At 40.5% G+C, this 25,720-nt stretch overlaps 1 protein-coding gene across 3 annotated transcripts; it reads right to left on the bottom strand.

Annotated features, from left to right (window-relative positions):
- Positions 1 to 1,703: 1,703 nt before the first annotated feature.
- ldb2b (LIM domain binding 2b) lies at positions 1,704 to 24,616 on the bottom strand. 3 transcript variants are annotated; one of them, XM_067441715.1, is made up of 10 exons: positions 24,154 to 24,615; positions 22,309 to 22,411; positions 20,644 to 20,816; positions 19,224 to 19,346; positions 9,294 to 9,377; positions 9,065 to 9,188; positions 8,011 to 8,064; positions 5,953 to 6,077; positions 2,972 to 3,031; positions 2,358 to 2,495 (listed from the first exon to the last, which is right to left on the bottom strand). In XM_067441715.1, the coding sequence occupies exons 1-9, from the start codon at positions 24,283 to 24,285 to the stop codon at positions 2,972 to 2,974; spliced, it is 978 nt and encodes a 325-aa protein (XP_067297816.1). In that variant the 5' UTR covers positions 24,286 to 24,615; the 3' UTR covers positions 2,358 to 2,495. The 3 variants fall into 3 exon arrangements, with proteins under 3 accessions (XP_067297814.1, XP_067297816.1, XP_067297815.1); XM_067441714.1 differs by having other exon boundaries at positions 2,359 to 2,495; positions 2,976 to 3,031; positions 24,154 to 24,616; XM_067441713.1 differs by lacking the exon at positions 2,972 to 3,031 and having other exon boundaries at positions 1,704 to 2,495; positions 24,154 to 24,612.
- Positions 24,617 to 25,720: the final 1,104 nt, after the last annotated feature.

Genomic DNA, 25,720 nt, shown 5'->3' with positions numbered 1-25,720 from the left:
TTCCAATCAATGCATTTAATCGCCTGCGTACAGCCGGTTCTTCTGAAACGGCCGTGATCCTGTCAGAATTCTATAAAACTTAAGCCCATTGGTGGAATAGCGATTAGTGCAACCAAAAACGCAACAGCCAGATGCTGGGAATACATTTTGATGCTGGGAAACCGTTTTGATAAACTTTCGGAGTTGCTCACACGTTAGAACCACTAGGGAACAACACCACTTCCGTTGCCAAAATGCGCGCGCAACTCTTTGATCACGTGGGCTGTAAAAGGGTCTATAGTGAACCATGAGTGCTGTTTTAAGGCACCTCAGTGGGAAGTCTGTGGGAAGGAAAAAGTGTGGCAAAAAACGCTACACAACGAGAAGAGGTGACTGGACCCCTTAGGATGATTGTGGAGAAGGACCGATTCCAGACCTTGGGGGACCTGCGGAAGCAGTGGACTGAGTCTGGAGTAGAAATATTCAGTGCCACCGTGCACAGGCGTGTGCAGGAAATGGGCTACAGGTGCCGCATTCCCTAAGTCCAGCCACTTTTGAACCAGAAACAGCGGCAGAAGCGCATGACCTGGGCTACAGAGAAGCAGCACTGGACTGTTTTTTTTTTTTTTTTTTTTTTGCATGTCATTCAGAAATCAAGGTCCCAGAGTCTGGAGGAAGACTGTGGAGAAGGAAATGCCAAAATGCCTGAAGTCCAGTGTCAAGTACCCACAGTCAGTGATGGTCTGGGGTGCCATGTCAGCTGCTGGTGTTGGTCCACTGTGTTTTATCAAGGGCATGGTCAATGCAGCTAGCTATCAGGAGATTTTGGAGCACTTCATGCTTCCATCTGCTGAAAAGCTTTATGGAGATGAAGATTTCATTTTTCAGCACGACCTGCCACCTGCTCACAGTGCCAAAACCACTGGTAAATGGTTTACTGACCACGGTATTACTGTGCTCAATTGGCCTGCCAACTCTCCTGACCTGAACCCCATAGAGAATCTGTGGGATATTGTGAAGAGAAAGTTGAGAGACGCAAGACCCAACACTCTGGATGAGCTTAAGGCCGCTATCGAAGCATCCTGGGCCTCCATAACACCTCAGCAGAGCCACAGGCTGATTGCCTCCATGCCACGCCGCATTGAAGCAGTCATTTCTGCAAAAGGATTCCCGACCAAGTATTGAGTGCGTAACTGAACATAATTATTTGAAGGTTGACTTTTTTTGTATTAAAAACACTTTTCTGTTATTGGTCGGCTGAACTATGCTAATTTTTTTAGATATGAATTTTGGGTTTTCATGAGCTGTATGCCAAAATCATCAGTATTAAAACAATAAAAGACCTGAAATATTTCAGTTGGTGTGCAATGAGTCTAAAATATATGAAAGTTTAATTTTTATCATTACATTATGAAAAATAATGAACTGTAAATAATGAACATCACAATATGCTAATTTTTTAAGAAGGACCTGTAGGTTTGGAACAACTTCAGGGTGAGTAAATGACTGAATTTTAATTTTTGAACTATCAATCTACCACATTTATTTAACCACTAGAGGGGGCTAAAGATTTAGCGATTACTGCGTATTAATGTCATAGCATCACTATCCCCAATATTTGAGAATCATTTCTTTGTAACTTTTTCAGTTATAACAATAAAAAAATTAAATATTGTTATTTTTTCCAACATTGATATCAATAACCAAACACACAGAATCGGATGTCATAACCAAACACATTTTATTAATGCAAATTATTGAAAACCATACATAAAATACACAACTACAGCACAAATATGCATGTTTTTTTACAATATGCATTAAACTTTAGAGCAATAAAGATATCTGTGTTTATGCTGAAAACGCTATAGCGTTTACAATGGGACTTTTTTTCATTGTTGTTGCAGCGAAAACCAAACAATGCGGTACAGAATGAAGCCAAGATGTCCACTGAGCTTTAAAAAAAGGCCTGAAAATGTTTTGATATGAAATGAATTAATATCTGTATATTTACAAGGCTTGAAGTATTTTGTTTTTGTTTTGTTTTGAATACATAAACTAATGGTTGAAGCTGTATGTCTCAAATAAGGATGTCTCTAAGTGGAATACTGTGTCACACAAACATAAACGCAAGCATGCACACACACACACACACACACACACACACACACACACACACACACACACACACCTTCTTTCCAGCAATGTCTCCTCTACAGTTGAAAATACCCCCATCCCTTGACAGCACCGTTGCCATAGCTACCCACTGTCAGATCAAATTACTCCAATTGCTGCGTTGCCATGGTATCAGGCTTACTGTCCTGGTTGCTAGGGTGCTGGCCATTCCAGGAGCTGCCGTTTCCAAGGGTCGGTGAGTTGGCGAAGTCATGGAGACCGTCATCATGGAGACCGTTGACGGGGTCGTATTGTTCATTCTCAAGGCGTGTGATCAAACGCTCGTCCACGTCACCCAACTCCCCTCCCATTAGAGAGGGCTCCCCTACCATCATCACATCCTACAGCGAGAAAAGGAGAGAGAGAGAGAGAGAGAGAGAGAGAGAGAGAGAGAGTGAGAGAGAGAGAGAGAGTTGACGTAAACAGAGGCGCAGGGGGTAGAGCGAGGGGGGGAGAGAATGGCGGGGGTGTAGAAAAAGGGAAGCAGAATCATTTATGACTCTTATTCTTGAAATAGGGATAATGCAAGAATACAGTAAAAAATTAGCACAACTACAAAAAATGTGTATGATAATGAATATATACACACATACACACACGCTTTGTTAAATACGCAGTCATACACATACACACACATATATGCACACAAACTTGCAGACACTAGCTCTTTGGTCTTTAATTAGTTTTTTTTTTTTTCTTCTTTCAGATAGAGAACACCTAAATAACAACATATGTGCTAATTAAGCACATTTGCATTGCTAAGTAGCTGGTTAAGACAGCACATGCTGCGTGATAACTGTCTGCATGTGTCACTCACCTACCTAAGCTCCGCCTCCAGCCACCCGCCACCCCTCGTTTCCCCGGCGACACGTTTAGGCTGGGGACCAGAGACGGACAATACTAATTATCATCAAATCAATTACGGCTAATTAGTCTCAATTACAAACAAATGTATCAGAATGGACAAATGACTATATATTCAAAAAATGACTGTAACATTACAAATTACAACCACACTGGAAACTGCTTTGTTACTTATTATAAACAATACAAACAATATAATTCAGGTATTGATTTATAATATGAATATTTGAATAAATAATACATTGCATGAAATATTACAATATGAAAAAAAAATAGGATGGGTTCATTTACTAAGCTGCTCTCTGTCCTTCCTTTTCTATACTGCTCATTCTTTATTATTTCTTTACACACATTCACACACACACACACACACACACACACACACACACATATGTACAGACATCCAGCCACTCTCCATATTCATTTGAGTATATCTCTGCTATATTATCCATTCAGTGTGGACCACTGCTTCTCTGCGGGTGTGTATGTAACTGTGGCTATGTTCAGAATGGAATACTTGCTTAATACCTACTGAATACTGTTCAGTCTATGCTTAATTTAAAAAACAGTAAATGATGCAATAGGCATTATAAATGTTTTTAACAGTAGTATAGTGCCCTAAAATTGTCACGTAACCGCTTAACGTTTAATTCAATGAAATTAATTTCATTTCCCCAAGTATCGTGGCATTTAAAAATGATGTAAAATTATTTATTCCAATTCTTAAAGCAGCTGAAAAAAAAGAATAACTTAAAAATAACTTACATTTTAATGAGTAATTATTATAATATATAGTATAACAGGAAATAATTATATGTAAATCGTGAATATATAGCTATAAATCTAAATATATAATTGTAAATTCTGACTATAGTTATAATTCTGAATATATAAATGTAAATCTGAATATAATATAGTATATTAATAACTGAATATATTCAGAGTTTTCCATGCTTTAATGTGCTAAATTCAATCAAACAATTATTAGCATGGAGGGTGAATGAGTAAACAAATTCATCCAGATGAACAGATCAAGGCAATAATTTTAAATCTTGCTGTCAGACTGTAATTTCAGGAACAACGTGAGTGTATCAGTGCAACTGCATCTTCCCTCCATCTCTGAGTTCAGTGTTCACAGTCACACATAATGAGCTGTGTGTAAAGCACATTCTCGCACATCTGGATGCTAATTAAGAACAAGGATCTGCCACCCACAGTTGATTTTGATAGGTATTATTAACTGGACTTTATTATTGACTTTATCTTACAATTTTGATTCTGTTTCTAAACAATTGTGAGATATAAAACTGGCAATAGTTTTTTTGCTTTTTTTGTGGGGAGGCCACAATTGTGAGATAAATAGTCCCAATCTCTTCTGTAATTATTATATTTTTTTAAATTCTGTGTCGGAAACAAGCCTGACACACAAAAAATCCTTGCCAGTAAATTATACCTAGGATGGTAAAATCACTTTTTAATTAGCACCCAAATATGTGAGAACACACTTTACACACAGCTATAGTGTATATGCTACAGTGAATCATTGTTTGCAGGAATTTAACACATTATAAGCATATAAGCTAAAATTCAGGCCCTAAATAGACAATATATCCATTTATATATTCAGGATGTATAAATATATATTCTGATTTATGACTATATATTCAGGTTTACATTTATATATTCTGACATATATATATTCAGATTTACATTTATATATTCAAATTTACATTTTTATATTCAAACTTATAAATATATATTCAGATTTGTATATTCAGATCTACATTTATATATTCAAATTTACATTTTTATATTCAAACTTATAAATATATATTCAGATTTGTATATATATATATTCAGATCTACATTTATATATTCACATTTTACATATAATTATTTTCTGTTTGGCCCCCTACAAATATTATATATGTACAAACTTAGATGTGACTGTGTGTGTGTGTGTGTGTGTGTGTGTGTGTGTGTGTGTGTGTGTGTGTGTGTGTACTTGTTTATATTACATTGTGGGGACCAAATGTCCTCACAATGTAATTTAAACCTGAGATCTCCTACATTGTACATTGTAATACTACATACCACAATGTAAATGGATTCATAAACATACTAACTGATGTTTTTTTGAGAAAGTAAAAATGCTAAATGTTACCTGTGCCGGGTTAGGGACAAGGACAGTGTAGGGGGATAGAATGTACAGTGTGTACAGTGTCAAATCCATTACGCCTATTGAAAGTCCCCACAATTCACAAAACACAACTGTGTGTGTGTGTGTGTGTGTGTGTGTGTGTGTGTGTGTGTGTGTGTGTGTGTGTGTGTGTGTGTGTGTGTGTGTGTGAGCCTGTTTATGTGGTTTATGAGGACACAAATTTGTACTACTTGTACTATTTGTAACTACACGGGTATTACACTGGTATTACACTATAAATGTGGTTTATGAGGACATTTGAAATGTCCTCATATTTCAAATAGCTTTAAAAACATACTAAATTATGTTGTTTTGAGAAAGTAAAAATGCAGAATGTTTCCTGTTATGGGTAGGTTTAGGGGCAGGGGCAGTGTAAGGGGATAGAAAATACGGTTTGTACAGTATAAAAACCATTACGCCTATGGAGAGTCCCTGTAAACCGCATAGACCAACGTGTGTGTGTGTGTGTCTGTGCGATTAATATATGTATGCTTTTTGGATTTATTGTTGTTTTTGTAAACATTTTTGTTTAGAGTTGTTATTTGAAGAGGTTTAATAAAGATAAAGTCGCTTTATATTTTAATAAAGCTGCTTAGCCCACTGCACATTATTATTTTGTGCATACAGAAAATTATCATAGCCTACTGCCACAGTTGTAAGGGTAAGATGCTAGTGTGCTATATATACATTCCAACCATAGGATTAGAGTAAGCATATGTGTGTATGTGATTTACCTGTGTGGGTAGGCTGAAGTTATTTGCTGGGCTACGCTTCTTGCTGTTTCCTGTGTTGCTATTAGACGCGCTACCAGCTGAGTTCCTCCTCCTCCTTCTCTTTGTTGCTGGTTTGGCTGGCTCTGCTGTCAATCAAAACATAAAAGCAGCATAGTGCAAATCGAATCAACATTGCATTCCATGAATGTTGTAAAAAGTTATGAAAACAGAGTGAACCTGTTTAAAAATGGATGATTAGATTAATAGCTAGGAGCGGATACACAGCATACTGTATCCCTGCTTTAAAACACTAATCAGTACTGAAAAATGAAATCAGTGGAGGAATAAACAAGTCAAGATGATATTCTAATGATATTCTTTACGATTCATGAAAAAAATAAATTGCATTTCCTGAGGGAAATGCCAGTCCTTGTACGGCAACAAAAGAACAGGGTTCATGTTATATTTTAGGCTTTGGATTTGAGTATATTAAATTTAAGACACTGAATATGTGTCTCGTTTTTCAGTCAGTTGCACACAGGCTTTAACAAGTAGGCTGAATTAGCAATAGCATATTAGCATAGTACTCTTACTCGTACCAAGGGCCCTATTTTAACGATCTAAGCTTATGGTCTAAAGTGCACGGCGCAAGTACACTTAGGGCGTGTCTGAATCCACTTTTGCAAGTTTAACGACGGAAAAAATGGTTGGAGCGCTGGGCGTATGGTTCCCTATTCTCTTAAAGGGATAGTTCACCCAAAAATGAGAATGTGATGTTTATCTGCTTACCCCCAGTGCATCCAACATGAAGGTGTCTTTGTTTCTTCAGTGGAACACAAATGAAGATTTTTAACTCCAACCATTGCTGCGTGTCAGTCATATAATCATGTGAATGGGTAACAATTCTATGATAGCAAAAAGAAAAACATGCTTAGACAACATGCACAAAGAGCTCATGACGACACATTGATATCTTAAAACACAAAATGATCAGTTTGTGTAAAAAAATCAAGCCATAATTAAATATTTTTTAATCCTCAAATACAACGCTACATCCAACAGCCTTCATGCACTTCACTGCCGGTAAGGTCAATAATACACGCTCTGTATACGAGCAGAGGATTAAAAAATATATAATTATGGCTTGATTTTTTACACAAACTGATCATTTTGTGTCTTAAGATATCAATGTGTTGTAATGAGCCACAGGGCTCTTTGTGTATGTTGTCTAAGCATGTTTTTTTTTTTGCTCTCGTAGAATTGTTACCCATTCACATGATTATATGACTGTCACACAGTTAAAATCTTCATTTGTGTTCTACTGAAGAAACAAAACATAAAATTTTCATTTTTGGGTGAACTATCCCTTTAATGAGTAATGGGTGTGTTTTAGGGCGTAGCATGTGTAGCAGAGGAATCGTTTTATTTTTCATATATAAACTTTTTTGTGTGCTGCTGCGCGCCCTGTGTGTGTAACAAGCAGAGTGTACGCGCATTGTGCAACCACCTATAGGTGCATATTATTATGCCCTTTATATAACAAAATAAATAACACAAAAAATAACACAATAATACTATAATACAACAATAATACTGCACCATTGACTTTTCAGTTGCCTTAAAATAGCAAGCATGCACATGGGCGCACAAATGGGTGCAATTTGCTTTTTAAACACTGTGGCACTGGACGTGAAAATGATAACTGCTTCGGCTGAAACTAGCAAAAAACAACTGCACCTGGCGCCGCATTGCCCTGAGTGTATGGTAGGGCCCTAAGTGTAGTATGGTATATTATTTGAATTCAGCTTTAGTGCAGTGCATTGCACATTGAAAGCGCGGCTTTTCAGTTAATTGCACGAACTGTTAGATCAATCACAATTCAGTATGCAAACAGATGTAAGAAAGAAAACCAATCACAATACAGTATACAGTATTGCAAAATTGCTGTTGGTTAAATTTTTTAAATGCAGAACATTCTAGCAGTATCAATAAGACATTGTTATAGAATGAGAGTCTAGAACAACACTAGAATGTTTAAGGAACCGTAAAGAATGAAAGCGCACAGATGAACATACTTACCTTTTTTGGAATTAGAGGGAAATATTTCTGTCTTGAAGTTTGGTGAGGGTCCAACTGAAATGAAAGAAATGAATAACAGTTAAAAGACACCACAATACCATCATTTAGAAACAAATATTAACATAAAAGTTCAGTAAATAATGAGGATGCAAAACAGAAAAGCAAAAAAAATAGAGGAACATAGAAAGTGAGAGAGTTGCCTGGAAAGAACATTAAGATTATTGTTCAGGCGAAGTGAAGGAATAATTATTATTGTTAAAGAACAGCAGGAGGTGTTTTTTTTTTTTTTAAAAGAGCAGTAAAATAACATTAACAACACAAGGTCAAAGTCTTCATTAATTACTGCAGATCACAAAACCCCTAACAGCCTGCGCTCAGTTCTTTGAAATGTTAATAAGGAATATGAAATATGTTTACAATGTATGAAACGAAACTACTGTAAATTTAATGACATTCTGTAGCTCTTAAAGAGGAGAACAACAGAAAGAAATTAAACGCTGGGGGGAAAGAGTAGCTCAACAATGCTGGTGTTACTGTATTAATCTTTCATGAAAGACTGCATTTAAAAGAGAAAGAAAGCTAAGAGGAGCCATGAAACGAGAACTAATAAAGAATGTTGGAACCATGGTTGATATAGTTAACTAAAATTAAAAAAGATTTTTGTTACTTTAAATAAAATAAATGGTAACTGAAAGGCAACATTTTCATTTAACTTAACTTGATGTACTAAAATTATTAAAGATGATGAAAAATTAAGAAAAACTACATGCAAGATTACTAAAACGTTAACAAAAATTAAGATATAAGCTATAAAATAAAATATATAAAATAATAAAATAAAAACAAATTCAAAATATTGATAAAAATTATGATAGTAAAATAGAAGTAATAGTAATACTAAAATAACACTAGTGAGGGCAGGATTGTGTGTGTGTGTGTGTGTGTGTGTGTGTGTGTGTGTGTGTGTGTGTGTGTGTGTGTGTGTGTGTGTGTGTGTGTGTGTGTGTGTGTGTGTGTGTGTGTGTGTGTGTGTGTGTGTGTGTGTGTGTGAGACCTGGTGGTGTTGTCATCCTCTGCCATTGGTGAAAGAGGCAGGTCTTCAAACAGTCTCTGGGACTCAGTCCATATGTCTTATGCCTAGACATGAGCTCCTGCATCGGCTCTAGAATCACACACAACTGCACACAAACAAAAGAATAACTTCACTTAGTTAACACAAATTAATGACCATTGATAAAAGAGTGTGTTTAAATGGGAGTACAGTATATTTGATCGTAACATACTCTGAGGTAGTTCAGTGTGAGGTTGGTAAGTCCCACTCGACTGATGTTTTTGGACAGTTGTTCCAGAGCTCCAGGGTCTTGTGCCTGATAAAGACACACACGCACACATGGACACACAAGTCCATTTATTCTCTCTCTTATTTTGAGCTCCATCCAGATAGAGCTCTAATTCATTATAGGATATGTTTCCATAGCAACATCCTGACAGCTTAGCTAAAAGGTTTGGATGCTTTCACCTTGATTGATAAAAAAGGGCTGAAATACATTTTGTTGTACCATAAGCTGCTACCTGTGAGTGCTTCTGAAAATACCAGAGTTTGCCAACGTGCCAGACAAATGCATGGTGAACATAACAGGAAAGGAAAAGGAAATTGGATTATCTAGAATACAACTAATTACTCATTGATTATTCTTGAATGAAAGTGTTGTAAATGTTAGATATGTAATTTATATTTACATTTATATGTTTAGCTAAAAGCTAAAAACTTGACGCAGCATACTGCGCTCAAATAAGCAGTACTTGGTTCATGTAAAGAGATACTGACTTGTGAGAATAATATTTAACATGCAGTGTCAGAAATAGTAAGGATGGTTTTTTATTCATGTTAACAATGACTGAGAGTATGAGTCATGAATTACGAATTACGAATGCAAAGAGAAGGGGCCCTGATTAAAATAATTTGTACTTAAAAAAGTAAAAGTATTTGACTTTTACATTTAGCAAAGAATTTGAAAGACACTTTTATCTAAAGCAACTTATTTTGCTCTCAAGATGTAAAATGAATTATTAACATACCCTGGGAATCAAACCCATGACCTTGTGGTTGCAATAGAATCATACTGTTTGAGCTACTGCTGCTCCACTATTTCTCCACTTCATTTTCAGCAATATTACTGATTTGTAGGGGTGTAACAGCCTAGATATTTAGACGCACCCTAGCTGCAGCAAATATACTCTGCGCGCGAGTGTCATCTAGCAACTCTCAATACACTTCTGAGCTGTAAACGCCAAACTCTGGTCGGGCCAATCACATCGCGTATAGAGTCGGTGGGCGGGGCTTAACATAATGACGGCCGAGTTGCGCTTGTGTGCTTCTAGTAAACACAGAAATTGGCGAACGTTTAATCTTTCTAGCTCTGGTTGGTTGTAGCGCTATCCAATTGCGTGCACGCCGTGCAGAGGGAGTTTGAAAGACAACCGTTTATCCGCCCCTTGGATTGAGCCCTGTCAATGGTGAGTTTCCAGACCAAACATCTTGATGTGGGTCTGGCTTGTCAGGCTAGGTGTAACAATACAAAATCCAAAAATATGTACTGTGAATAGTTCACACAAAATGAAAAAATTGTGTCAGTAGCCTACTAAATTAAACTACTATTGGGTACCATGGGGCTAAGGGCATCGTGGAGGAAAAGTTTTGGTTAATGTTTATATTTTAAGACAAAGGTCTAATTAATGATTTTTAGTTTTGTTCAAGGTAATAACAGCAACAGTTGTTCAATAACGGAAGATTACCGTATGTAAAAGTATTTGTGGCAAGGGGGGCGTGGTTCAGCGAGGTCTGCAGCGGGAGAGAGAGCCGCGGGACAAGCGGTACGTGAGTGGGTTGGAAGCAGATTAATAACACCTGTCTCTTGTTCTAGTAATGAGCGCGGAGAGGGGATAAAACCTCGGTGGAACCGGAGATCAAGGAGAGAGAGAGATCGGACGGTTGATACGAACGCACAGAGACTGAGATACCGGAAGCCGGAAGTGCCGACCCGGAAGTGATTGAGTGTCTATGAGAATCCACACCGGAGTGTGTGTTGTTGAAGTTTATTACAAGTTTTGAGTTAAAATAAAGAAAGTATCAACCGTCCAGCCGACCCCCGTGTCCTCTTCCTTCCTACCATTATCGAACTTTGCTACAGTGGTGCCGAAAACCCGGGAAGGAAGTAGGACCGCGCCGCCGCCATGACGACACCAACACCCTCCGCCACGCCGTTTGCGGACATCATCACCTCTCTCGCGGCCCTCCACCAGGAACAACATCAGTCCATGCTGGACCTGCGGGCGGACCAGGAGCGCCGCTTCGAGGCCATCGTCCGCGGCCAGCAAGAGGACCGCGAGAGGTTCCGGAGCTGGATAGACCGGGAGGTTCGCACCGAAGCCGCCGGGCTCGCCAGCGCACCGGTCCACGTGCCCCTACATAAGATGGGGCCACAGGACGATCCCGAGGCCTTCATCGAACTGTTCCAGAAGGCAGCGGAGGCCTGCGGGTGGCCCCGGGCACAGTGGCCGGTGCGCCTCATACCACTGCTCACGGGAGAAGCCCAGGCGGCCGCCCAACAACTGCCGGTGGCGAACCTCCTGGATTATGAAGACCTAAAGAGGGCCATCATCCAGCGGGTCGGCCGGACCCCCGAGCAGCATCGACAGCGGTTCCGCTCGCTGGAGTGGGGGGAGGCCGGTCGGCCCTTCGCGATGGCCCAACAGCTCCGGGACGCGTGCCGCAAATGGCTATTGGCCGGTGGAAGCGACGTGGACCACATCGTCGATCTGGTGGTACTGGAGCAGTTTATCGCTCGGCTCCCCAAGAAGACCGCCGAGTGGGTCCAGTGCCACCGGCCCACGTCGCTGACGACGGCCATCAACCTGGCGGAGGACCATCTGGTGGCGTGCCCGGGGGTCGGCGAGCCCCTACTAACCTCTCCCTCTCTCTCTCCCCCCTCTGTCTCTCCTTCTCGCCCTGTCCCTCTCCCTAGGTCCCGCCCTCCAGGGCCCCCTCGTATTCCCCCCAGAGGCCGGGGTGGAATGGGCCCAGGGCAATACGGGAGTTCGAGGGCCCCGCCCAGGGGGGCGGGGCTGCTGGGGTCGGGCGGGGATAACGGCTCCGGTTCCACCCCCCTTCCGCGCTCATTTTCCAACCCACTCCCCGCCGCAGGGGCGGCGGGCAGGCCTGGGCTGGCCTGCTGGCGGTGCGGCGACCCGGACCATTTTGTGGACCGATGTCCGATGATGGACATCGGGACAATGATCCGGGTCCCGGACTTCCAGCGGACCACCCCTGATCAAGCAGGAGAGTACCATATTCCTGTGAGTATCAAGGGGGGTACATATCAGGCCTTGGTGGATTCAGGCTGTAACCAAACCTCGATCCATCAAAGCCTGATGCAACCGGGGGCATTGGATACAAGCCGCATGGTTAAGGTGCGGTGTGTGCACGGGGATGTGGTGGAATATCCGGTTGTCCCAGTCACGATACAGTTTAGGGGAGAAAATCATAGTGTTGAGGTGGCGGTTAGTCCCCACCTCCGGCATCCGCTAATTCTGGGGACAAATTGGCCCGCCTTTCCGGCGTTATTGGGGTCGTTATGCGCGGATGCCGCTTGGGAGAACAAGGCTAGGAACGGGGCGGTGCGAGTGCAGGTTGGCGAGACTGATACGGGGCCCTTGGGAACCGCTTCAGAGGAACCGAGCGGGGTCGAGAGACTGATTCTCTCGGACCGCGATGACTTCCCTCTGGAGCAGTCCCAAGATGAGACTCTAAAACATGCTTTCCAACAGGTCCGCACTATCGACGGTCAGTCCCTCCAACCCGCCTTGCCCGTCACGTATCCTTATTTTGCCATAATTAAGGATAGGTTGTATCGAGTGACCCAAGACGCTCAGACAAAAGTGGATACAACCCAGTTGTTAGTACCGAAGAGCCGCCGGGAAATGCTTTTCCAGGCGGCTCACTCTAACCCGATGGCGGGCCACCTGGGACAGGCGGCCACACTGAATCGTTTAATGACCCGATTTTTTTTGGCCAGGCATTCATGACAATGTGCGCAGGTGGTGCGCGTCTTGTCCGGAATGTCAGTTGGTAAACCCACTGGCCGCTCCAAAAGCACCATTGTGCCCCCTACCATTAATGCAGGTCCCCTTCGAAAGAATTGCGATGGACATCATCGGGCCATTAGAGCGATCCGCACGCGGACATCGTTTTGCGCTAGTTATCGTGGACTACGCAACACGATATCCGGAAGCAGTGGCTCTCCGCAACATCTCTGCGAAGAGTGTTGCGGACGCACTGTTTCGTTTAATCTCCCGAGTGGGGATTCCGAAGGAAATCCTCACTGATCAAGGCACGGCGTTCATGTCACGCACGTTAAGCGAATTGTACGGATTATTGGGCATTAAATCCATTCGAACAAGCGTCTATCACCCACAAACAGACGGCTTGGTCGAACGGTTTAATCGCACTCTTAAATCCATGATCCGTAAATTCGTACAGGAAGACGCCAAAAATTGGGATCGGTGGTTAGAACCCCTCTTATTCGCTGTGCGAGAGGTCCCGCAAGCCTCCACGGGGTTTTCCCCCTTCGAGCTTCTCTACGGACGACAGCCCCGGGGGGTGCTGGATGTCCTACGAGAAACTTGGGAGGAGGGACCTTCTTTGGCCAAGAAAGAAATTCAATATGTGCTGGACTTGCGAACAAAACTCCACACCTTGGGGCGGCTATCTAGGGAGAATTTGTTGCAAGCCCAGGACCGCCAAAGCCGGTCGTATAACAGGGGTACGAGACTACGCAAATTCACACCGGGAGAGAAAGTGCTCGTATTACTCCCTACCTCGAGCTCTAAATTAATGTCGAAGTGGCAGGGGCCGTTTGAGGTCGCACGACAGGTTGGAGACCTTGATTATGAAGTGATACGATCCGATAGGAACGGAGCACGTCAAATATACCACCTCAATCTCCTTAAGAAATGGAATGAGGTGGAATCAGTGTTGTTGGCGACGGTGATCGGGGGAGAGGATGATCTCGGGCCAGAGGCGAGCATCAAAGCACAATCGGTCGCACTGGCCCCGGGGGGAGATCACCTCTCACCGTCCCAACTCACTGATCTCTCAAAATTACAGGCGGAGTTCGCCGACGTGTTTTCGCCCCTACCGGGACGTACCAACTTAATTCAGCACCATATCGAGACTGAGCCGGGCGTGGTAGTTCGCAGCCGGCCGTATCGCTTACCTGAACACAAGAAAAAGGTAGTTCAGGAGGAATTAGGGGCAATGCTCGATATGGGAGTAATAGAGGAGTCCAACAGTGACTGGGCGAGCCCGATCGTTTTGGTCCCTAAAACCGACGGCTCGGTCAGGTTCTGTGTGGACTACCGCAAGGTGAACGCAGTGTCGAAGTTCGACGCGTATCCAATGCCGCGGGTTGACGAGTTGCTTGATCGGCTGGGCACGGCTCGATTTTATTCGACATTGGACTTAACGAAGGGCTATTGGCAGATCCCCTTGTCTCCATTGTCCAAAGAAAAGACAGCTTTCACCACGCCGTTTGGATTGCACCAATTCGTCACGCTTCCCTTCGGCTTGTTCGGGGCACCCGCTACCTTTCAGCGCCTCATGGACCGGATTCTGCGTCCCCATGCCGCATATGCTGCTGCCTACCTGGACGATATCGTGATTTACAGTCACGATTGGCAGCGGCATATGCAGCATGTCAGGGCGGTCCTGAGGTCGCTGAGGGGAGCGGGGCTCACGGCCAATCCGAAGAAGTGTGCAATTGGGCGGGTGGAGGTAAGGTATCTGGGCTTCCACTTGGGTCATGGGCAGGTGCGTCCCCAAATTGATAAGACCGCCGCAATTGCAACCTGTCCGAGGCCCAAGACCAAAACGGAGGTAAGGCAGTTCTTGGGGCTGGCGGGATATTATAGACGGTTTATACCAAATTATTCGGACCTCACCAGCCCTCTGACTGACCTTACTAAAAAGGGGCTACCAGATACGGTCCAATGGACGGAGCCGTGCCAGCAGGCCTTCACCCGAGTTAAGGCTGCTCTATGTGGCGGGCCGCTTTTACACTCCCCTGACTTTTCTCTCCCTTTTCTGTTGCAGACTGACGCGTCGGACAGGGGGCTGGGCGCAGTCCTGGCCCAGGAGGTGGAGGGGGGAGAGCGGCCGGTGCTGTACATTAGCCGTAAGCTCTCGAAGAGAGAGGCTAAGTACAGCACCATCGAAAAGGAGTGCCTTGCCATCAGGTGGGCCGTTCTCACCCTCCGCTACTACCTTCTGGGGCGGGAGTTCACCCTCTGTTCGGACCACGCTCCTCTCCAATGGCTCCACCGCATGAAGGATACCAACGCGCGGATCACCCGTTGGTATCTAGCTCTTCAGCCTTTTAAGTTCCAGGTGGTCCACAGGCCGGGTGCTCAGATGGCTGTGGCCGATTTCCTCTCCAGAAATGGGGGGGGGGGGGGGGGGGGGCTGCAGGCCGGACGGCTCCCCGGCCTGAGTCGGGCGGTGGGGGTATGTGGCAAGGGGGGCGTGGTTCAGCGAGGTCTGCAGCGGGAGAGAGAGCCGCGGGACAAGCGGTACGTGAGTGGGTTGGAAGCAGATTAATAACACCTGTCTCTTGTTCTAGTAATGAGCGCGGAGAGGGGATAAAACCTCGGTGGAACCGGAGATCAAGGAGAGAGAGAGATCAGACGGTTGATACGAACGCACAGAGACTGAGATACCGGAAGCCGGAAGTGCCGACCCGGAAGTGATTGAGTGTCTATGAGAATCCACACCGGAGTGTGTGTTGTTGAAGTTTATTACAAGTTTTGAGTTAAAATAAAGAAAGTATCAACCGTCCAGCCGACCCCCGTGTCCTCTTCCTTCCTACCATTATCGAACTTTGCTACAGTATTGTATTTGCAACTGCTGTTGAGGCTAAAGGCACAATTAATAACCATGATAATAAATATAAATGACTTTTCTATTTGTAGACATGACATTGTTAGATTCAGGTGGTAAATATCATATATAAAGTTGGGTGTCTACCTTAGAGGTAAAACCCATTTATAATGAAACAATCATATTTAAAAAATATATGATATTAATCATATCATACAATAAACATATCTATTGTTACTACTGAAAATCTATTAAATTATTATGGGATCGCTTTCATTTTAAAATAATTTTGTTTCTGTATTTTTAAAATATATTTTTATATTAACATTTTAATGATAGTATGTTTATTGTAGAAAAAATATAATTTTATTTATCAAAATAAAGAGAAAATAGTACAAACGTTTAAACAAGTAACTTAGACATTATTAAAAACATATTATTTTAACTAAAGTATTTGTATCAATACTGTGTGCCTTTTACATTTATACAATTTTTTTTAAAATGTAACCACTTTTATGATTTATTTTCACACAAAAAATGTTGCTCCATCAATGTTCAATACAAACATATACTTTTTTTCTGCAATCATACACTTTGGGAGTAGTGAATTTATTTTTTCTTATGATGTATATGTTTAATATAATGTATAATAATGCAATGGGGGGATATTTGTGGGTCCTGATAATGCCAGATGTCTTTAGTTAACAATAAAAAGTGTCCTTTATTAAACATATCTAGTCAGTGATTGAGTGCAAGTATATTCGTCTAAAATATTTCTGTATTTTCAACTTCAGAATTATTCATATTTTTATTCTGGTATTCAGTTACCAGCACCAAGTCTAAGCCTATTCATGTCCACCCCCAATGTAATACCAAATTTAGCATTTTAATCAGCAGCACATTTTAACCTTTGGATTATGAATGTCTTGGGGTATCGTGATAATATCGTATTGTGAGTTCAGTATCGTGATATGTATCAGGTCGTGACAGGATTAAACCCCTACTGATTTGAATGCACTGACCCTATTGGATGAGTACTCAACTTAGCTGGATGATGGTTTTCTGCAGAGCTGCTTTATAGCTAAATTTAACTCATTTAATAATCAATGTTCTTTACACAGTCTAAAAATTAATGAACACTGAACTGATTTCAACTGAATAAAGACTGTTTAATATTGTCTTTTTAGAGATGCTTTACAGCAGAATTGAATTCTGTTTGCATAGCTGAATCATTATTTTCCTGTTTATAACTTGAAACAATTGGTGTTGTATAAAGCACTATTTAAATAAAGGTGACTTGACTGTTTGAGTTGCAATTTGAGTAACTACTGTGAAAACTGTATATTGTTTTTAAAAAATAGAGTGTGAAACCGAGTAAGCATGCAGCAATAAACATTTTAAATTGTTGCTTGTTGCCAAAGGATTTTTAATCTAGTTTAGAATGAAAATATTTGGATGTCTAATCAGATCAAAAGTCACAAGCATGGAATAATTTCAGTTTTGCCGTCACACGTATAAACTGCATTTTAAAATATATTAAAATAGAAAACCATTATTTTAAATTGTAATCATTGTAGGGTTGTCAAACAATTAATCAAGATTAATGCCATCGAAAATAAAAGTTTGTGTTTACATAATATAACACATTTCTCTTTAATATATAAATGCATGTGTGTGTGTTTTATATAAATAATAACTATACACAGAACACATACATATATTATGTAAGCACAAACTTTTATTTTGGATGCAATAAATCCAAGCAGCAACCTCCCCCAGTTTCGGTTGAAGCCAATACGGAAGTGACTTAAATTGAAGTTCATCGACTGGCCACTAGGGACAGGCTCCAGAAGGGAGCAGAATCTCATTGAGCCCCATGTTAAAATGCCCAACTTTACAGCAGAAAAAAAAACATGTTTACAGTCTGGTACAAATTATAGTTTTGGTCTATATGGTAAAAAATTGCCCTTCATGACAACTGTGAGGGGGTGAATATTTTTTAAACTTATTAATTTACATTATATAAAGCCTTGAAGTTCTGCATAATTAAGGGCGTGGCCACTCTGAGTGACAGGTGGATAGCCATTTATCCACTGTCTGTTAGTCATTGCGACCCGCAAATTTTGCGGAAATGGGTGAAAAACATCCAACTGTGTCGGATACGAGTGCAGGTCGGGTCGGACAAGGGGGAAACTCGGGCCTAACACGGGTTTAAAACAATCACGTGCGAACATAAAAATGTATGCATATATACATATATGTATAGTAAACAGATTTTATTTCGGGTGCGGGTCAGGTGTCGGTTCTATTTTAAGCGGGTCGGGTTGGGTGCAGATTTGAATTAGTGCTCCGTGTCGGAAAACGGGTTGGATGCGGTGTAACGCACTGCGGATACAGGCGGGTGCGGATTTACAAAATCGGACCCGTGCAGGACTCTGCATTGCGTCACCACAGCTCTGCCCACGTCCCGCCTCCATTTTCTGTTATCCGGGCGTGACACGCTGCCAAGATGAAAACGGCAACTCGTCTCTACTTTCCGCTTCAAAACTGCTCTTCAGAATCCGTGATGTCACGGACACTACGTCCATATTTTTTTTACAGACTATGGATAACTCACAATTAATCGTTTGACAGCCCTAAATTACTGTTTTCAATGTATCTGTGATTAAAAAAAAATTAGCCTTAACTTTTGAGACCCCTTACCTTTTGTATGGTAATGTATGTAAAAGTATGCATTATGAAGGATAAATATTTTAAACAATAGCATGCATTAATATGCAATAGTAACATTAGGCCGTTTTGATTTATTTGCTGTTTAATGTTGATGATCGCGTTATTTTACATATGCAATCGCTTGTTTCTGCTTCTTCCCGTGTTTTGATCAGGAGATTCTGTACTCTTTTAGAAGATGTGTAATAGCGCCCCCTGCCGTATAACAGTGAAAACACAGAAAGCCGGAAAATTCGAGGAGACAATCATAATGGTTTCCTGTTATCATCTCGAAAACAAGTCTGGTGTAAAAAAGGCAATCCATTTAAATGTAATTTTAATTCATTTTAATAATCTAGATAGAGCTGTTAAAATTGTTGTTGCTATTACTTCTGCTTCATTTGCAACATGGAAATCAAAGGTCATGTCTAGCACATTGCATTATGGGATATGGTTGGTATTCAGAATAGTGTGCTCTGTTGAAATTTTGGCCGATGCAGAAGGTCATCCAGGTCATCTTGTATGAGAAATAATTAGGACAATGAATTGATTCACATGAAAATGAACTCACATTAACAGCCAAGACACTGCGAGGAATGAGCTCACTGTAGTGTGTGATAGTGAAGTGCCATGTTTTGATTCTCATGAGGTCATCAAAGGTGAACACAAGAATCAGACGACCTTCTGTGCAGACCTGTGAAAAAAGCAAGAAGAGTTTCCCTTACACCCTTCGTTTTGCTTGAAGTTCAGTACACACTTTTGTTTAAAACTTTCAGGATGCAAAAACACAAGACACCACACAAAGAACATAGACATAATCTTCCAGTCATTGTTATAATTAACGAGAATTCCGAAATCACAACAGCGACCCGACCGGAGAAGAACATGCGAGGGAATTACATCTAATGACTTTTTGTTTTTCATTAATTTAAAGCAAATCAAATTACACGGTTCTCTTATTAAAGCAGCATTTTCAGCAGAAGCAGAATTCTGTGTGGAACTCTGAACCCCAACATTCTGTTGCCGGGGGAACGGAGGGTAGCTGCGAGGTTGGCATAGCAACGGGAGGGATGTAATCCCAGCAGACACGCTCTGATCAATGCCTCCAGTACACACACACACACACACACACACACACACACACACACACACACACACGCACACACACACACTTGGGAACTGTATCTGTATAACTTAGCTACAGCATACTGTATTCCAAATCAATATTTAATTCACAAATGTTCATTTGCTAAAAAGCAAAGTTGGACAAAACTCTTTCTCTCTAATTGACAAGAGATCCTGTGCCCTATAGTGGCGTACCATATGAATATTGGGTAACACTTTATTTTACAGTGTCTTTGTTACACATATTACTGTAGTAATTACTATAAATTGTTCTTGATTTCACGCAACCACACCCTAATCATAACCCTATAGTAAATACATCTAGTTAATTATTATTACAAAGTACTTAAATGTATAAATATACAGTAACACGAACACTTTAAATAGTGCATAGGCTCTTTTAGGAAATCCAACATTACACTGGTCTTATTAACATGAAAAGAATTTATGTCATCTGATACAAATTATAGAGGAAAGAACATTTTACAATCAGTATCGTAATATATGAGAGGTCTCGAAATAGTGTAACTAGCAGACTTTTCTATTAAGATCATCTTATCATTTTAAAGCATAAACCTATAGGATAGGGAAAAAAGAGAAGCAGTTTTTGTGGATAAGAGAGAGAGAGAGGCAGAACGAGGGAGGGAGGGAGGGAGGAAGGGTGAGAGAGAGTGAGTGAGTGAGGAAGAAGCCGAGAAAGAGCAGAAGCGGGAGGGAGAGGGAAAGAGTGGGGGTTATATTTTCCTTTTTTGTTTTGTGCAGTTCCAGCCCAGAATTCACAATGAGGAATACATTAGAGCTGAAAATGAGGAAGCAAAGACTCACCGAGCCAGACTTGTGCGTGTGTGTGTGTGTGTGTGCAGTACCTTAGTGAATGTAGGTTTGCCATGTTGTGTTGTCATTGTACAGTGATGAGAGTCGACAGTAATAGTTGAGTTGTTAAATGACTCCTTTGTTTGTTTCAGCTCAAAAAACAACTCATAGACTCCTCCTTCGAACAGAGAACTGAAGTAACGAGGGATCAGGGTGCGCCCGATGGCTGGGGAAGAAGGAACGAGAGTGAGTGAATCATTTCTGGAGAAGAGAATGTCATTCAGTTGTGTTCGTTGATTACCGAACGGAAGGAAGAGAAATATGGACTCCATGTCCAAGCGTTATTTATTTATTTATGCCCATATGATGAAAGAGACTCGAAGTTAGGCGGCACACTGGCCGAACACCTGAACTGGAAATCATAAACGTGTGTGTTTGTGTGTCTCTCTGTGTGGTCCCCTAAGAGTTAGAAACAAACAGGCTACTGAATGCCGCAGGCATTAAGTCCAGCAGGCTGAGCGTGCGCGCAGAACAGTTAGTGCTCTGGAGCTGTCAATCACTGCAGTAGAGGTGTGTGAAGTCTGCAGGCCCATATTTATTTGAACACCCCAGACCTGTCAATCAAATCTCACCACATACACAGTGAATAAGGAATGAATGAGAATAAGTGAAATCCAGCACAACTGTGTCCCTGTCTAAATTTAAAAAGGCTGAAATTTATCTAAATTCTTGGAAAGAGAACGAGAGACAGGCAGATAAGTGCGAGAGATACAAAGAAAGTAAAGAAGAAATACAAATATGCTCACGGATCTTATTCTCATTTATTTGATTATTAATAATTAGTATGTACACCATGATTTTATCATATTTACAATATTTACTGATGAAATCTCTAGTTTAAAACATATGGGTAACACTTTATTTGACAGTGTCCTTGTTTCACATTACATGTCAATAACTATAAATTATGCATAATTACCTGCAACAAACCCCCAAAACCTAATCCTTCATATTCCTACACTACAGTAAGTACATGTAGTTAATTAATATTACTCAGACCTTAAATATATTATTTCACTATAACAAGGACACCTTACAATAAAGTGTAACCAACATTTCGGTCATACATTAGTATATTTATAGTGGTTTTGTTTGTTTTTGAAAATCTTTTATACCTTTTTCAAGAAAAGTTTTATTTTGATTAATTACAAAATGTCGAATAAAACATAAGAACACATTTACTCATTTTAATCATTATGTTCATACATTTTTAAATATTTCACAAGGTAAATGTATTTTTATATAAACAGAATAATGTTTTCTTTTTGCCTTTTACAAAAAAAAATTTTACTATGATTTTTTTTTCCAGTTTTGTTATCATTTTTCACACATAAGAAATAATGTTAATAATATCATTCTTGTTTTTCTTTATTATTATATTTAGACAGTTGTTTGAAACTGAAATATTTATTTCATGGCTAGCAAAAATATCAAAATAAATGTTAAATCAGAAATTAAGAACATCAGTCATTGAATGTATGTGCTGCTTTTTAATGTATCTTTAAAATAAATTAATGAATACAAAACAACACCCAACCAAATGTTAAATATTTAAGGGAACCAAATGTAAAAGTTGAAGAATCTGCCATTGAAACCCATATTTTGAACATTTATAATGTTAATATTGTGGTGGTGATTATGGCTCTGCACACACTTACTGTATGTCTTGGGTCCCTCCTCCAGGCAAAATGAGAGAGTCAGTGTGGCATCTTCTTCAAAGAACTCAGTGCAGAATGCATCCCACCACAGAATATCACAGTCCTGCCGGATCACACATTAACACACATTTAACACTGAGTGAGGCAGAAGAGAGGCACAAAAGTACTTGGCCCCTGAATGACCTAAAATGACCATAATTAGGCCTGGCACAGTGATTATCATTTCAGAGCTTACTGTTTATTATAAACACACACCCAAGTTGACTCGCCCCATTAAGGGCAGCAATTTACACCACATATCCAGCCAACTACTGCTGGCCTGCTATTGAGATTCACTTGATTGTATTGGATATCATTATACCAGCCCATAGAGCCACAATAAACTGTGCTGTGACAATTCTTGCACTTCAGTCTTTGTGTGTTATAAACGCGTAAGAGAAGTATTAGACTGTGTCAAAGGGCTGCTTCTATAGGTCATTATTCCAATAATTCAGTCTCTCTTATTGCTACCTGTCAAATTATTATCTCCAGGTGTGCTCAACACCATTTTAGATACATTTTATTTCCCCCCATTTATCCGCATTGCTTTTTCTGTGTGGCGTATGTGCAAAATAAAAATAAATAATAATAAAATTGTATATATATAAATTTTTTTTTGCATACACGCTACTCAAAAAAAGCAATGCAAAATAAATGTGGGGGGGGGAATAAAATTTATATAAAATTGTGTGTATATATATATATATATATATATATATATATATATATATATATATATATATATATATATATATATATATATATATATATATATATTTCTCCACACAACCAACATCAGGAAAAGCAAATATTAACACAGCTTGCTCTGCAGTTTACATTAGGAGAAGAATTATTTTATTTTTTATAAAATATACTATATTTATCAATAAAATATATGCCTGGTCCAGCAATTTACTTGGTCACATTGAACTGTTTGTCTTATAGCGAGTCCTATGATATAGCACACAGCTACATGTCATCACAGAACATCACCTTGCTGTTTGTGTTCATTAAAAACACCATATAATTCATAGTGCATGAACTAATGCGTTTTTTGCTAAATCAAATCATATTAGGTCAAAGTCCTTTGATAAGTTCAGTTTTTTACAGAACAGTGGGGTCCCACACTGTGGTGATGCAAGAGGAATAAATTCATTTATTAGGGTATTTTTAGGGGATCTTTGGCTACTTGAATTATTAAAAACATTTACTTATCGAAATTATTTTTAATCTATTTTAAGTCAGATAATAAATATCTGATTATGGCTTTGGCGACCTTCAAGTGCACTTTGGTAGGCTAATTCAGATAAGTAGTCAATTAATATATAACTCTATGTACTTTTAATGTTTAAAACTGAATTTTACAAATAACCATGTTACAAAACAACATTAAAATGTATTAAAATAATGATATTCTGCTAACTGGTAGTATGCTGGCAGTGCTGGCAAGTATGCCTTATGTTCACTTCTTACTTCCGTAATATCCAATTAATAACATATTTTGAAAAGGCTCAATTGTTCTCTAAAACGTTATGTAGCCTAAATGACAGCAATATTTGGAACATGCATTAATTTTATAATAATAGTTTGATCATAAAGTAATTTCGATGGAAAATGTTTCCCCGCCCCGTTTTAAATCATCTTAGTGAGCAGAAAAGTTATCCTTATAGATTGCGTGACGAATCTATTGATCTATAATCTATTAGCTTATCTAAAATGAATGTTTAAATGTTTAAGACTAAGCTATTTTATACTTTATAAATAAAGTAAAATCTATTGTTTAGGCTATTTTTGGTGATCACTCACCTCAGGCCGGGACTGGAGCCGTTTGTTGAGCTCGTGCATCCGGTACTCCGGCTGCACCGGGTAGGGCGCGTGTCTCCGGTAAAACGGACCGAACGGAGAGGAGTAGAAGGGGTCGCGCGGCGCGCCGGTCATGGTTTCTGTTACCGACAGCGCGCGAGGAGCGCATCCACACGCCGCACGTGGAGCACGACGATCGTAAACATACACACACACGCGCGCTGGCGGACACGGAGAGATGCGACTGTCAAATCACACGCGCGCTCTGCTGTGAGAGGAGAGGGGAGCAGGAGAGAAGGAGAGGGGGAGGGAGGGCTCCACGAAGGGAAGAGGGAGAGACGAGGGAGGGGGTTGGTGGGGAAAAGGAGAGAGGCTTCTGTAAATTGGAGGGTCTTTCCTTACTGTACAGTCTGACAAGTTGGCCAATTAGAGCAAAATTCAATGGAATGCAACCACTGTTTGGTTTTATTATGTTCTTCTGATAAAATCCCAAATACATTTCATCAATAACTACTGCAGTATGTGCTGCTGTAGGTTACTGGAGATAATATAGTTTTGCTAATGTGCAAATAAACTGAGCACAGCATAGCACATATTTAATGCAGAACTGCAAACAGTGTGTGTATGTGTGTGTGTGCGCGTGTGTGCTTCTCTACTTGTATTTTTCCATCTCTCTTTATGACTCACACAAGAGACTTGCTCTCCCACATATACACAGGCACACACATTCTCTCTCTGCTTTCCCTTCTGTCTCTCACTCTATTCCATTGTTTGGAGATATATACACATTTTTATTATTTTATAAAATAATATACTTTCTATTTACATTTCCCACTCACCATGTTCAATACAAATACTCTAATGTAATGAGAGAAAGAGATACAGATAGGACAGCCATGTAGAGAGAGAGAGAGAGAGAGAGAGAGAGAGAGAGAGAGAGAGAGAGAGAGAGAGAGAGAGAGAGAGAGAGAGAGAGAGAGAGAGAGAGAGAGAGAGAGAGAGAGAGAGAGGGTCCATATGGATTCTATTACTCTCTTGTTTTAGGGGGGAAGCAGGGCCCCAAAAGTTCACCTCCTTTACTTCACTTTCTTTTTTCCTCTCCGTCTCTCATTCTTATGCCCAAAATCAAGACACTCCCTCTTTTTACAAAGCAGTTTATAGTAACACACATACACACATATACACAGTGCCTGTTGCTTCATTTTGTGCATGTGTGATTGATAGTTCAAAGCTCATGTGGCCTCACCGTAGGTATACTAGTAAAGAGGATCAGAGATTCACACACACACACACACACACACACACACACACACACACACACACACACACACACACACACACACACACACACACACACACACACACCCCTCCCCCTTCAGGTCAGTTAATAAGAGTGGTTGCTGGGCTCTTTGTGTGCGTTGTGTCTCATGGGGAAAGGCGAGGAGGGAGAAGGGGGTCTAAAGGAATGAAATTTACCCACTCCACTGCTGTATAAATGGAGAGAGAGAAAGTGAGCAGGATAATGAGAGGGCTCTCTCTCTATCCATGTCTTTGTGTTTATCAATTTCCC

The sequence above is a fragment of the Pseudorasbora parva genome, chromosome 4 (genome assembly GCF_024679245.1).
Source record: "Pseudorasbora parva isolate DD20220531a chromosome 4, ASM2467924v1, whole genome shotgun sequence".
Classification (NCBI taxonomy): domain Eukaryota; kingdom Metazoa; phylum Chordata; class Actinopteri; order Cypriniformes; family Gobionidae; genus Pseudorasbora; species Pseudorasbora parva.
Note: the sequence above shows the minus strand (reverse complement) of the source record. Positions and strands in the feature narration are given on the sequence as shown.